General features: G+C 39.4%; 1 protein-coding gene across 1 annotated transcript in view; it reads right to left on the minus strand.

The window, feature by feature from the left end:
• LOC128694016 (box C/D snoRNA protein 1) overlaps positions 1-13,788 on the minus strand; it is a 30,264-nt gene extending 16,476 nt beyond the window's left edge. Inside the window, exons 1-3 of the mRNA XM_070079864.1 lie at positions 13,693-13,788; positions 12,670-13,002; positions 8,870-9,091 (exon numbers count right to left, since the gene is read on the minus strand). Of these exons, the coding sequence (XP_069935965.1) occupies positions 8,870-9,091; positions 12,670-12,899 (452 nt within the window). The 5' untranslated portion in view covers positions 12,900-13,002; positions 13,693-13,788. The remainder of the gene's footprint in view (positions 1-8,869; positions 9,092-12,669; positions 13,003-13,692) is intronic.
• Positions 13,789-14,934: the final 1,146 nt, after the last annotated feature.

Consider the following 14,934-nt stretch of genomic DNA (forward strand, 5'->3'; position numbering starts at 1 on the left):
AATTTGGGAGGATAGGTAAAAGAAGGAACTTAGGAAAGAGCAAGATAATGACAGTGACAAAAAATTAAGGCAATAAAAGATTTGATATCAAATTGGAGGGAGGGAGAATGGAGGAAGTAAATCATCATCTTTCAACAAACCAGCTGTATTCCACCGAGGCAGGGTTGCCCAAAAAAAAAAAAAAAACGTTTCTCTTTCTAAATTTAGTAATTTATACAGGAGAATGGGTTACTAGCCCTTTGCTCCCAGCATTTTAGTCTCCTCTTATGACGCACATGGCTTACGGAAGAAGAATTCTGTTCCACTTCCCCATGGAGGTGGGGGGTAAATGTGTTCAGATATCTGGGGCTGAACTTGTCAGCAAATAGGTCTATGAAATATGATATAAACAACAGAATTAACAATTTTCTTCTTCTTATTCTTTTTAGTAATCTTTACAGGAAAAGGGGTTACTAGCCCATTGTTCCCGGCATTTTAGTTGACTTTTACCACACGCATGGCTTACGGAGGAAAGATTCTCATTCCACTTCCCCATGGATATAAAAGGAAAAGTAATAAGACCAAGAACTATTAAGATAAAATCAAAGAAAACTCAGATGAGTGTGTATAAATAAATGTGTACATGTATGTGTAGTGTGACCTAAGTGTAAGTAGAAGTAGCAAGACATACCTGTAATCTTGCATATTTATGAGACAGACAAAAGACATCAGCAATCCTACCATCATGTAAAACAATCACAGGCTTTCGTTTTACACTCACTTGGCAGGACGGTAGTACCTCCCTGGGTGGTTGCTGTCTACCAACCTACTATATATCTTTCTTTCTTTCAACACACCGGCCATATCCCACCGAGGCGGGGTGGCCCAAAAGGAAAAACGAAAGTTTCTCTTTTTACATTTAGTAATATATACAGGAGAAGGGGTTACTAGCCCCTTGCTCCCAGCATTTTAGTCGCCTCTTACGACACGCTTGGCTTACGGAGGAAGAATTCTGTTCCACTTCCCCATGGAGATAAGAGGAAATAAACAAGAACAAGAACTAGAAAGAAAATAGAAGAAAACCCAGAGGGGTATGTAAGTATATATATGCTTGTACATGTATGTGTAGTGTGACCTAAGTGTAAGTAGAAGTAGCAAAATGTACCTGAAATCTTGCATGTTTATGAGACAGAAAAAAGGACACCAACAATCCTACCATCATGTAAAACAATTACAGGCTTCCGTTTTACACTCACTTGGCAGGACGGTAGTACCTCCCTGGGTGGTTGCTGTCTACCAACCTAATATATATATATATATATATTTATATATATATATATATATATATATATATATTTATATATATATATATATATATGAGATATAAGCGACTATTGGCAGAAAGGTGGGCTAGTGCAAAGATGAGTAGTGGGGGGGGTTGAAGAGGGTTGGAATAGTTTTAAAAATGCAGTATTAGATTGTGGGGCAGAAGATTGTGGTTATAGGAGGGTGGGGGCAGGAGGAAAGAGGAGTGATTGGTGGAATGATGAAGTAAAGGGTGTGATAAAAGAGAAAAAGGTAGCTTATGAGAGGTTTTTACAAAGCAGAAGTGTTATAAGAAGAGCAGAGTATATGGAGAGTAAAAGAAAGGTAAAGAGAGTGGTGAGAGAGTGCAATAGGAGAGCAGATGATAGAGTGGGAGAAGCACTGTCAAGAAATTTTAATGAAAATAAGAAAAAATTTTGGAGTGAGTTAAACAAGTTAAGAAAGCCTAGGGAAAGTATGGATTTGTCAGTTAAAAAACAGAGTAGGGAAGTTAGTAGATGGGGAGATGGAGGTATTAGATAGATGGTGAGAATATTTTGAGGAACTTTTAAATGTTAAGGAAGAAAGAGAGGCAGTAATTTCATGCAATGGCCAGGGAGGTATACCATCTTTTAGGAGTGAAGAAGAGCAGAATGTAAGTGTGGGGGAGGTACGTGAGGCATTACGTAGAATGAAAGGGGGTAAAGCAGCTGGAACTGATGGGATCATAACAAAAATGTTAAAAGCAGGGGGGGATATAGTGTTGGAGTGGTTGGTACTTTTGTTTAATAAATGTATGAAAGAGGGGAAGGTACCTAGGGATTGGCGGAGAGCATGTATAGTCCCTTTATATAAAGGGAAAGGGGACAAAAGAGACTGTAAAAATTGTAGAGGAATAAGTTTACTGAGTATACCAGGAAAGTGTACGGTAGGGTTATAATTGAAAGAATTAGAGGTAAGACAGAATGTAGGATTGCGGATGAGCAAGGAGGTTTCAGAGTGGGTAGGGGATGTGTAGATCAAGTGTTTACATTGAAGCATATATGTGAACAGTATTTAGATAAAGGTAGGGAAGTTTTTATTGCATTTATGGATTTAGAAAAGGCATATGATAGAGTGGATAGAGGAGCAATGTGGCAGATGTTGCAAGTATATGGAAGAGGTGGTAAGTTATTAAATGCTGTAAAGAGTTTTTATGAGGATAGTGAGGCTCAGGTTAGGGTGTGTAGAAGAGAGGGAGACTACTTCCCAGTAAAAGTAGGTCTTAGACAGGGATGTGTAATGTCACCATGGTTGTTTAATATATTTATAGATGGGGTTGTAACGGAAGTAAATGCTAGGGTGTTCGGGAGAGGGGTGGGATTAAATTTTGGGGAATCAAATTCAAAATGGGAATTGACACAGTTACTTTTTGCTGATGATACTGTGCTTATGAGAGATTCTAAAGAAAAATTGCAAAGGTTAGTGGATGAGTCTGGGAATGTGTGTAAAGGTAGAAAGTTGAAAGTGAACATAGAAAAGAGTAAGGTGATGAGGGTATCAAATGATTTAGATAAAGAAAAATTTGATATCAAATTGGGGAGGAGGAGTATGGAAGAAGTGAATGTTTTCAGATACTTGGGAGTTGACGTGTCGGCGGATGGATTTATGAAGGATGAGGTTAATCATAGAATTGATGAGGGAAAAAAGGCGAGTGGTGCGTTGAGGTATATGTGGAGTCAAAAAACGTTATCTATGGAGGCAAAGGAGGGAATGTATGAAAGTATAATAGTACCAACACTCTTATATGGGTGTGAAGCTTGGGTGGTAAATGCAGCAGCGAGGAGACGGTTGGAGGCAGTGGAGATGTCCTGTTTAAGGGCAATGTGTGGTGTAAATATTATGCAGAAAATTCGGAGTGTGGAAATTAGGAAAAGGCGTGGAGTTAATAAAAATATTAGTCAGAGGGCAGAAGAGGGGTTGTTGAGGTGGTTTGGTCATTTAGAGAGAATGGATCAAAGTAGAATGACATGGAAAGCATATAAATCTATAGGGGAAGGAAGGCGGGGTAGGGGTCGTCCTCGAAAGGGTTGGAGAGAGGGGGTAAAGGAGGTTTTGTGGGCAAGGGGCTTGGACTTCCAGCAAGCGTGCGTGAGCGTGTTAGATAGGAGTGAATGGAGACGAATGGTACTTGGGACCTGACGATCTGTTGGAGTGTGAGCAGGGTAATATTTAGTGAAGGGATTCAGGGAAACCAGTTATTTTCATATAGTCGGACTTGAGTCCTGGAAATGGGAAGTACAATGCCTGCACTTTAAAGGAGGGGTTTGGGATATTGGCAGTTTGGAGGGATATGTTGTGTATCTTTATATGTGTATGCTTCTAAACTGTTGTATTCTGAGCACCTCTGCAAAAACAGTGATAATGTGTGAATGTGGTGAAAGTGTTGAATGATGATGAAAGTATTTTCTTTTTGGGGATTTTCTTTCTTTTTTGGGTCACCCTGCCTCGGTGGGAGACGGCCGACTTGTTGAGAGAAAAAAAAAAAAAAAACATAACTTTATCCATGGAGGCAAAAAAAGGGAAATATACCAAAGAATAGTAATACAAACACTGTTATTCAGGCATGAAGCAAATGTTTTAAACATTACACCGAGGAGGAGGAGGAGGAGGAAGAGGAAGAGGCGGTTGGAGATAATAGAGATATCACGTTTGAGGGCAATGTGTGGTGTGAATATTATGTCGAGAATTCAGAGCTTGAAGATTAGACAATGTGGACCTACTAAAAGTATAAGTCAAAAGGCTGATGAGTGGTTGCTGAGGTGGTTTAGACATTTAGAGAAGATGGAACAAAACAGGATGACTAGAAGGGTAAATAAATCTGAGGTGAAAGGGAGAGAGATTATTCAAGGAAATGTTGGAGGGGAAAAGGTTATACCTGATATACCTTTGATGGGTTTTGACAGATTTCCTACTCTTAAAAGCCCAGCCCTAGGCCAGGCTTGACAGTGCTTGCCTGGTCAACCAGGATGTTGCTACTGCTAGCCCAACTGCCCATGTAAATGCATGTTATGAGAGGAATGTCCAGTGCAGTGCAAAGAGTGAAAGATTTGAGGTAAGACTGGAAGGAGCATGGAGGAAGTGGATACGTATATACATGTATATAAATACTTGGAAGCAAATGTGTCGATGAAGTATATGATAAATCATAAGAGATGAGAGAGTGAAATTTGCAGAGGTGTTAAGGAGTATATAGAAAGTAATTTATCAATGGATGCTAAAATAAAAATATATTTTTATTTTTTTTTTTTTTATTATCACACCGGCCGATTCCCACCAAGGCAGGGTGGCCCGAAAAAGAAAAACTTTCACCATCATTCACTCCATCACTGTCTTGCCAGAAGGGTGCTTTACACTACAGTTTTTAAACTGCAACATTAACACCCCTCCTTCAGAGTGCAGGCACTGTACTTCCCATCTCCAGGACTCAAGTCCGGCCTGCCGGTTTCCCTGAATCCCTTCATAAATGTTACTTTGCTCACACTCCAACAGCACGTCAAGTATTAAAAACCATTTGTCTCCATTCACTCCTATCAAACACGCTCACGCATGCCTGCTGGAAGTCCAAGCCCCTCGCACACAAAACCTCCTTTACCCCCTCCCTCCAACCCTTCCTAGGCCGACCCCTACCCCGCCTTCCTTCCACTACAGACTGATACACTCTTGAAGTCATTCTGTTTCGCTCCATTCTCTCTACATGTCCGAACCACCTCAACAACCCTTCCTCAGCCCTCTGGACAACAGTTTTGGTAATCCCGCACCTCCTCCTAACTTCCAAACTACGAATTCTCTGCATTATATTCACACCACACATTGCCCTCAGACATGACATCTCCACTGCCTCCAGCCTTCTCCTCGCTGCAACATTCATCACCCACGCTTCACACCCATATAAGAGCGTTGGTAAAACTATACTCTCATACATTCCCCTCTTTGCCTCCAAGGACAAAGTTCTTTGTCTCCACAGACTCCTAAGTGCACCACTCACTCTTTTTCCCTCATCAATTCTATGATTCACCTCATCTTTCATAGACCCATCCGCTGACACGTCCACTCCCAAATATCTGAATACGTTCACCTCCTCCATACTCTCTCCCTCCAATCTGATATTCAATCTTTCATCACCTAATCTTTTTGTTATCCTCATAACCTTACTCTTTCCTGTATTCACCTTTAATTTTCTTCTTTTGCACACCCTACCAAATTCATCCACCAATCTCTGCAACTTCTCTTCAGAATCTCCCAAGAGCACAGTGTCATCAGCAAAGAGCAGCTGTGACAACTCCCACTTTGTGTGTGATTCTTTATCTTTTAACTCCACGCCTCTTGCCAAGACCCTCGCATTTACTTCTCTTACAACCCCATCTATAAATATATTAAACAACCACGGTGACATCACACATCCTTGTCTAAGGCCTACTTTTACTGGGAAAAAATTTCCCTCTTTCCTACATACTCTAACTTGAGCCTCACTATCCTCGTAAAAACTCTTCACTGCTTTCAGTAACCTACCTCCTACACCATACACTTGCAACATCTGCCACATTGCCCCCCTATCCACCCTGTCATACGCCTTTTCCAAATCCATAAATGCCACAAAGACCTCTTTAGCCTTATCTAAATACTGTTCACTTATATGTTTCACTGTAAACACCTGGTCCACACACCCCCTACCTTTCCTAAAGCCTCCTTGTTCATCTGCTATCCTATTCTCCGTCTTACTCTTAATTCTTTCAATTATAACTCTACCATACACTTTACCAGGTACACTCAACAGACTTATCCCCCTATAATTTTTGCACTCTCTTTTATCCCCTTTGCCTTTATACAAAGGAACTATGCATGCTCTCTGCCAATCCCTAGGTACCTTACCCTCTTCCATACATTTATTAAATAATTGCACCAACCACTCCAAAACTATATCCCCACCTGCTTTTAACATTTCTATCTTTATCCCATCAATCCCGGCTGCCTTACCCCCTTTCATTTTACCTACTGCCTCACGAACTTCCCCCACACTCACAACTGGCTCTTCCTCACTCCTACAAGATGTTATTCCTCCTTGCCCTATACACGAAATCACAGCTTCCCTATCTTCATCAACATTTAACAATTCCTCAAAATATTCCTTCCATCTTCCCAATACCTCTAACTCTCCATTTAATAACTCTCCTCTCCTATTTTTAACTGACAAATCCATTTGTTCTCTAGGCTTTCTTAACTTGTTAATCTCACTCCAAAACTTTTTCTTATTTTCAACAAAATTTGTTGATAACATCTCACCCACTCTCTCATTTGCTCTCTTTTTACATTGCTTCACCACTCTCTTAACTTCTCTCTTTTTCTCCATATACTCTTCCCTCCTTGCATCACTTCTACTTTGTAAAAACTTCTCATATGCTAACTTTTTCTCCCTTACTACTCTCTTTACATCATCATTCCACCAATCGCTCCTCTTCCCTCCTGCACCCACTTTCCTGTAACCACAAACTTCTGCTGAACACTCTAACACTACATTTTTAAACCTACCCCATACCTCTTCGACCCCATTGCCTATGCTCTCATTAGCCCATCTATCCTCCAATAGCTGTTTATATCTTACCCTAACTGCCTCCTCTTTTAGTTTATAAACCTTCACCTCTCTCTTCCCTGATGCTTCTATTCTCCTTGTATCCCATCTACCTTTTACTCTCAGTGTAGCTACAACTAGAAAGTGATCTGATATATCTGTGGCCCCTCTATAAACATGTACATCCTGAAGTCTACTCAACAGTCTTTTATCTACCAATACATAATCCAACAAACTACTGTCATTTCGCCCTACAGCATATCGTGTATACTTATTTATCCTCTTTTTCTTAAAATATGTATTACCTATAACTAAACCCCTTTCTATACAAAGTTCAATCAAAGGGCTCCCATTATCATTTACACCTGGCACCCCAAACTTACCTACCACACCCTCTCTAAAAGTTTCTCCTACTTTAGCATTCAAGTCCCCTACCACAATTACTCTCTCACTTGGTTCAAAGGCTCCTATACATTCACTTAACATCTCCCAAAATCTCTCTCTCTCCTCTGCATTCCTCTCTTCTCCAGGTGCATACACGCTTATTATGACCCACTTCTCGCATCCAACCTTTACTTTAATCCACATAATTCTTGAATTTACACATTCATATTCTCTTTTCTCCTTCCATAACTGATCATTTAACATTACTGCTACCCCTTCCTTTGCTCTAACTCTCTCAGATACTCCAGATTTAATCCCATTTATTTTCCCCCACTGAAACTCTCCTACCCCCTTCAGCTTTGTTTCGCTTAGGGCCAGGACATCCAACTTCTTTTCATTCATAACATCAGCAATCATCTGTTTCTTGTCATCCGCACTACATCCACGCACATTTAAGCAACCCAGTTTTATAAAGTTTTTCTTCTTCTCTTTTTTAGTAATTGTATACAGGAGAAGGGGTTACTAGCCCATTGCTCCCGGCATTTTAGTCGCCTCATACGACACGCATGGCTTACGGAGGAAAGATTCTTTTCCGCTTCCCCATGGACAATAGAAGAAATAAAAAAGAACAAGAGCTATTTAGAAAAAGGAGAAAAACCTAGATGTATGTATATATATATATGCATGTGCGTGTCTGTGAAGTGTGACCAAAGTGTAAGTAGGAGTAGCAAGATATCCCTGTTATCTTAGCGTGTTTATGAGACAGAAAAAGAAACCAGCAATCCTACCATCATGCAAAACAGTTACAGGTTTTTGTTTCACAGTCATCTGGCAGGACGGTAGTACTTCCCTGGGTGGTTGCTGTCTACCAACCTACTACCTATAAAAATATATACGAGTACAATAAAATGGTGCCAAAACTTGTGTACTGGTATGAAGTATAGTTTATAAATGTTAGAGAGAAGTGATTAAGGGTGACAGAAATGTCTTGTCTAAGATCAATGTGAATTTTCTGCAGAAAATAAAGAATGAAGAATGAAATGGTGGGATGTAAGGTATTGTGCAAAGAGCAGATGATGGTTTGGATATGCAGAAAGAAGCGTGATAAAATGATAAAGAGGGTGCTTAAATCAGGGGTGGATGGAAGAAGTAAGGAAAGATCAAGGAAAGGCTGAAAAGTGCATGAAAAATAAAATGGTGAGTTGGAAGGAGGGTGTGTAAAAAGAATTTAAAACATCCAGTAAAGGGAGAGTATGTTTGATCAGAAAGAACAGAGGAACACTGTTCATGGCATTTGGTGTGCTGCTGAAGCATGGCAATACCTGTGGAAAAACTCAGGAAAATAGTTCAGCTGTACTTTGTTTTTGGCATTTGGGAAATACAATGGCTGGACTTCAGAAGTGGGATGATTTATTAATTAGGTAGGTCAACATTTAATGATAATAACTGTGCCTTTTTGGAAAGGAAGCTAGAAAATAATTATTGATGAGACTATTTTCCTCTTTAGGGTAAGCTATGAAATATATGACAAGTTAAAAAATTAAAAATAAAGAAATTTTTATATTTACAAAACAAATCTTTCATATTCCTAACCGTATAATTCCTTCTTTAAAGTTGTATCTTGTGGTGTTTTCCCGGCGACTGGTGAAGTGACTAGGCATAAACTTCAATGTTGTACCTCGGTTCCAGGCTTCATTTCTCAAGCGATGGAGGAAATGGGGCAAGGAGGGTTTATCCTTGAGGCTCCTCATCACATGACGTCTTAAAGGATTTCTTAAATTATCCTCCAGCTTATTATCTATCTCTTCAAGAAGCCTGAAATTATGAGAACAAACTGTGCAGTAATAAACATGTTACAGAGATATTGTAGTACAAAATCAGTTACAGTTACAGTTACAGATATTTTTAATAGCATGCTGCCTGGGGATACTGTATTTGCAATGCATTAACTTCAGTATAGATATAGTTTCATGTATGTACAGTGGAACCTCGGTTTTCGTTTGCCCTGGTTTTCGTAGAATTCAGTTTTCGATGACTTTTTTCGTCAAAATTTTGTCCCAGTTTTCAATCATCACCTCGGTTTTCGTTGGTTTGCCGTACCGAATGTGTCCACCTGCCTGCGCCCACACAAAGCATCCCATACGTTCTGAGTCAGTCTGGCTTTGTTTCTCATCAAGTGAGCATTACCCTGTGTGTTCATCTGAAACATTTCATAATAATCCATTGTTTTTTGTGTTTGTTTATTGAATGCAACTGCTAAATAAGCCACTATGGGGCCAAAGAAAGTTCCGAATGCCAGCCCTTTGATAAAAGATGGCAAGAAACATGGCAGAATTCAATTGTGGCCAGAATGTGTCCAAGAGAAGGATTTTGAAGGGTTTGAGGCTGACCCTGACAACCCTACACCTGTTGTAGAATCTATTGTGGGTTAGAGGAAGTCCATGGGGTTGGATTTGAGTGGCCAGGATGTGGAAGAGTGGTGGATGACCACAGGGAAGAGCTTGCCACTGAAGAGCTGCAACACCTTCAACTGAAACAGCAACAGATCGCAGCTGAGGAAATTGCTTCAGAGGAGGAGAAAGAGAGGGGAGAACATGCCTTCTTCAGTGTTTAAGGACATGTGTGCAAAGTGGAGTGAGTTGCAAAGTTTTGTGAAGATATATCACCCTGATGAAGCTGTTGGAAGCCAAGTCTGCAACATGTTCAATGACAATGCCTTGTCCCATTCTAGGCAAATCTTAAAGAGATGCCACAAACAGACCTCTCTGAACAGATTTTTTGTGCGACAGGGCTACAGTGACTCAAGCTGGTTCTAGTGCCAGTAAAAGACAAAGAAGGGAAGTTACCCTGGATAGGGCCTTGATACCTGAATTCCTTATGAACAGGGATTCCCCTTCCAAACAATAACCTCTCCTCCTCCCTCTCCCCTCCTTGCCGTCTTCCATACGCCAACAAGAGTCTTCAATAAAGGTAAAAGTGATGTTCAATGTTCATTTATCCATTTCATTAGTCAGTTATATTTCTCAGTGTATTCTGAATGTAAAACTATAGTTATTCTCTATAAAATGTATTTTTTTGTTAATATTTTTGGTTGTCTGGAATGGATTAATTGGATTTACATTATTTCTGATGGGAAATATTGCTTCAGTTTTCGTATGATTCGGTTTTCGTCAGACTTTTTCAAACGGATTAATCACAAAAACCAAGGTTCCACTGTACAATATGGTAGAACAATCAACTTGTACATGAGTAATAGCTTTTATAACCTTTTACTCATGTACAAGCTGATTGTTCTACCATATTGTATTACTCTTAAAACTAATATTACTACTATTAGTCTTACACCTCACTAAGCCTAGATATACCCTGTGTCTACGTATTGTTTGTAATGGCTTGATAAAGCTCCTGGAGAGCAAAACATTGCCACAATAAAAGCAAATTATATCGAGGGTTTACTGTATTTTCTTTACTTAAAGCTAATTTAGGTTAAATTAAAATCTACATTCAACCACAAATGAACAATTTAGAAAAACATGGTGTGATATATATGGCAACAAGCTGGGTTAGAAAAAAATAGGTAACATGGAGTAGTTGATATTTATCCCTCTTGGTGGAAGAATGGCTAATATTGATTTCCAGTATACATAAGGGGGATTACCAATAGACCCCTGGCTGCCTTTAAGAGGGAACTGGACAGGTACTTTAAGTTAGTACCTGACCAGCCAGGTTGCATGCGACTGGCAGTAACAGTCTGGTTGATCAGGTCCTGATCCACCGTGAGGCTTGGTCATGGACCTGGTCGCAGGGGCATTGACCCCCCCTAAACGCCTTCCAGGCATACTCAAGGGCATGGATAGGCTAGGGATGGGTTGGGCTCAGATTGGTTACAAAATATAACAACATCCATTATGAAATCCATTTAATATTAGATTTACATATATTACAAAACTCACATAGAGCCACATAGTCAGCATTATTAACAGTTGACCATTGTGGGTCGCATCCTAGTTAAGGTTAGTTAGTTTTAGTTTAATATGTTTATTATGCACCCCATACCCATCCTGTGGGCGGTAGTCAAAAGATTACAGAGGTACATAATTGGTCCAGGGACTGGACTCCAAAGTTTTGATAGCTGAGCAAGTTACAGAGGTAATGAACTCACAATTTACAAAGGTAATGAACACACAATTTACAAAGGTAATGAACTCCAGGTAAGTCTGGTCACAATCATGACAAGTTACAAAGGTATTTACAGATTACAGAGGTACGTAATGGGTCCAGGGACTGGGCCCCCAAAGTTTTGATAGCTGAACTAGGTACAAAGGCAATGAGCTCACAAGTTACAAAGGTAATGAATTCTGTAGAATGGTTACTTACGTTTATACTTTGGCTACAATCATGAACAAATTATAGAGTAATGAGCAATTCACACTTCCACACCCGGTCACAACTGTAATGAGTTATTGGTGCAAATATTGATTGTTGAGTCACACACACACACACACACACACACACACACACACACACACACACACACACACACACACACACACACACACACACACACACACACACACACACACACACACACAGGTGGACAAAGACGGGATGTTCCAGAGATGGGACACAGACACAAGAGGTCACATAGAATATGAAGAAATGCTCAGCATTTTTGATGTTTTTTATGCTATCCCGAGTTATTAACTCTATACGGTTAATTAACTGAAGGAAATCTTCTTTTACATGTCAGAACTGATGCTTGGCAACTTCCTATTAATTACCACATGCACTATCCACCTACTGTACCAATGGAAATAAGTCACTGGAAAATAAATCACTTTGTCTGACTTTTTGGGGTTATCCTTGGTAATTTACACATATGCTGCTATGTATGATAATTTATTATTATTATTATAATCAAGGGGAAGTGCTAAACCCGTTGGATTATACAGCACGTGTGGGGGGGGGATGAAGGTATTTTATTATTATCACACTGGCCGATTCCCACCAAGGCAGGGTGGCCCGAAAAAGAAAAACTTTCACCATCATTCACTCCATCACTGTCTTGCCAGAATGATGGTGAAAGTTTTTCTTTTTCGGGCCACCCTGCCTTGGTGGGAATCGGCCAGTGTGATAATAATAAAATACCTTCATCCCCCCCCCACACGTGCTGTATAATCCAACGGGTTTAGCACTTCCCCTTGATTATAATAATAATAAATTATCATACATAGCAGCATATGATGAAGGTATTCAGGCTAAATTCAAGGAACTGGAGCACAGATCCAGTTTCCTGGATCATGAGCCCCTCACCAGCATCAAGGAACCTTCCTTGAAGGGATTATAATTTATGCAACTTTATATGTACCTGTATCAAAAATAAACTTACGTACCTGTAGTCACTCAAGAGAGTAAGGTTATCCATGTCCTCCTTGAGCACCATGGCAGCTCTGTCACGAATACCAGTACATCCTTGACACTTCTTGTGTGACTTGACACAGGAGAGAGAACAAGACTTAATGCTACAAGCTGGACATGTATACTTGGCCTGGTTAACACCACACACACTGCACACTCCCACCTTACATGGTCTCGTCTGCTGCTCTCCTCTCGACGATTCCATCTTCCAAGTCTTTATTTTCAAGGCTGGGTGTACCGAGGTAGCGTTTAGATACTTATTTTGACGGTACGAAAGATATAACACTGTCTAATGTAGGTTAATCAATCTGGAACAAAAAATTGCTTTCTTAAGTAAACAGATAATAAAGTATTGTTGTTGGGAGTTTTGAAGGCTTCTGAAGTTTAAGCCATTTTGAGCCCAACTTCCCTCTCTCTGGGGAAGAAAAGCGTACAAAGCCGGTAATTGGGACTATAACAAAAGTTCCCCTTGAGAATACTAACGGGAACGAAAAAAATGTCCCAATTACGTCAAGTAAGCACGCACACACAGGAAGAACCGAAAGTCGATAAACTGAGTTAGCAACAGGCCTTAAAAATCCTAAAATGCTGTTCTTTTATACCATGATACAGTTCATGTACTATTTATTTATTTTACTGAATCCATCTTGACTCTCCTGTCTCACTAATGTTGTTGTTGTTGGGGTTTATTGAACCGCTGACAGCATACACCACTGTCTCACTCATTTCCTATCTGACCATGGTCGCCATAATAACGATGACTTTGTTTTTCATGATTAATATATTTTTTTGTTGCCAGGTGTGGAAATTTGTCTGGACTGCCTCCGAGTGTTGACACGGAGCCCTGAGGCTGGTACCTCAGTGGCTTAGCGCTTCTTTTTGATTATAATAATAATAATGGTACCTCAGCCTCACAAGTGGCTTATAGGACACATTGCCATAAATGACTGATGGTGCAAGAAATCTCGCCTGCATGTACGAATAAAGGACTAACTTACTTGGTGTTGGTGAATATATCCCAGTCTTCAGGCTCTTGACTCATATAATGACTCCAATAACATGCTCATTGGAGAAGCCAGGTATAGATACTCAAAAATCAGGGACGAAGGAATTAATGTACAGTCCAAATTCAAATTCAAATTCAAAGTTTATTCTCTATAAGGATTACAATGCTGAGTTTACAGGAATTTGGTTATTGTGTGGTTTACATGTAGTAAAATAGTGATTACAGAGTGTACCACTAGAACGCTTAGCATGGCTAGGCATTTCGGGCAGACTTAGTTTTATTCTTAATTGTAAAATATTACAAATTATGAGGTAAGTTGGTATTATGGCTAAGTGACTAAATACTAGTTTGTGAGTTTAGCAATGTGAATGCTTTTGTTTTGGCACAGTACATAGTTTCAGTATTGGAGTATCACAGGATTCATTATTTAATGATTGAGATTAATATTTCTGTTTATGGTCAAATGAGTGAGTGAGTGTAAGTGTGAACCACCAGGTGGTATTCGTATAGTTAGTTGACGGGGTGTATCAGGGAGATAAGATGTTTTCTAATGGTAGTTTTGAAGGTGATGAATGTGTCTGCAGTTCTAGAGTTCTCAGGTTTTTTTTTTTTATATTTTATTTAAAACTTCATGTACAAATATTAATAGGTACATATATAAAAAAAATGAACAAGGATAACATCAGTAAAACAATATATAAACACAAAACAATCCAGGCAACATCTGACAGTCTACTATATACAAGTTTTTAAAACATATCACAATTTAAGAAGGAATAAAGTTATAATAACAAAGGCCACAAAATGGCTATAAATAAAACTCCTAAAATTACAACCTCAACACAATAATGCTCCAAGCTTAATGACAATCACCCGTAATACCACTCGCAACAAATACACCAGACCTACAATATGCCTTATTAAGAAACCTGTGCTGCAACACAGGTGACCTATCATCACCGCCCCACTCACACACACACACATTGAAAACTAACCTATCACCAACCTGAATAATCATGACATTAATTATCCTCAATTTAGGATTATTATGACACATGTCACTTGAGGAAACATTATTTACAACCATGAATGGTACAGGACTACCAAAATTACAATACCTTAAATAAGAATAATAATAATAGGTAATTACGTCAAAACTGATGCTGGACCACGTTACAAAAAAAAGGCAAAAATAACTCAGTGCTTCAAGGAAATAGTGAAAGGAAAACCCTCT

This window comes from Cherax quadricarinatus, chromosome 6 (assembly GCF_038502225.1).
Source record: "Cherax quadricarinatus isolate ZL_2023a chromosome 6, ASM3850222v1, whole genome shotgun sequence".
In the NCBI taxonomy this organism is placed as follows: domain Eukaryota; kingdom Metazoa; phylum Arthropoda; class Malacostraca; order Decapoda; family Parastacidae; genus Cherax; species Cherax quadricarinatus.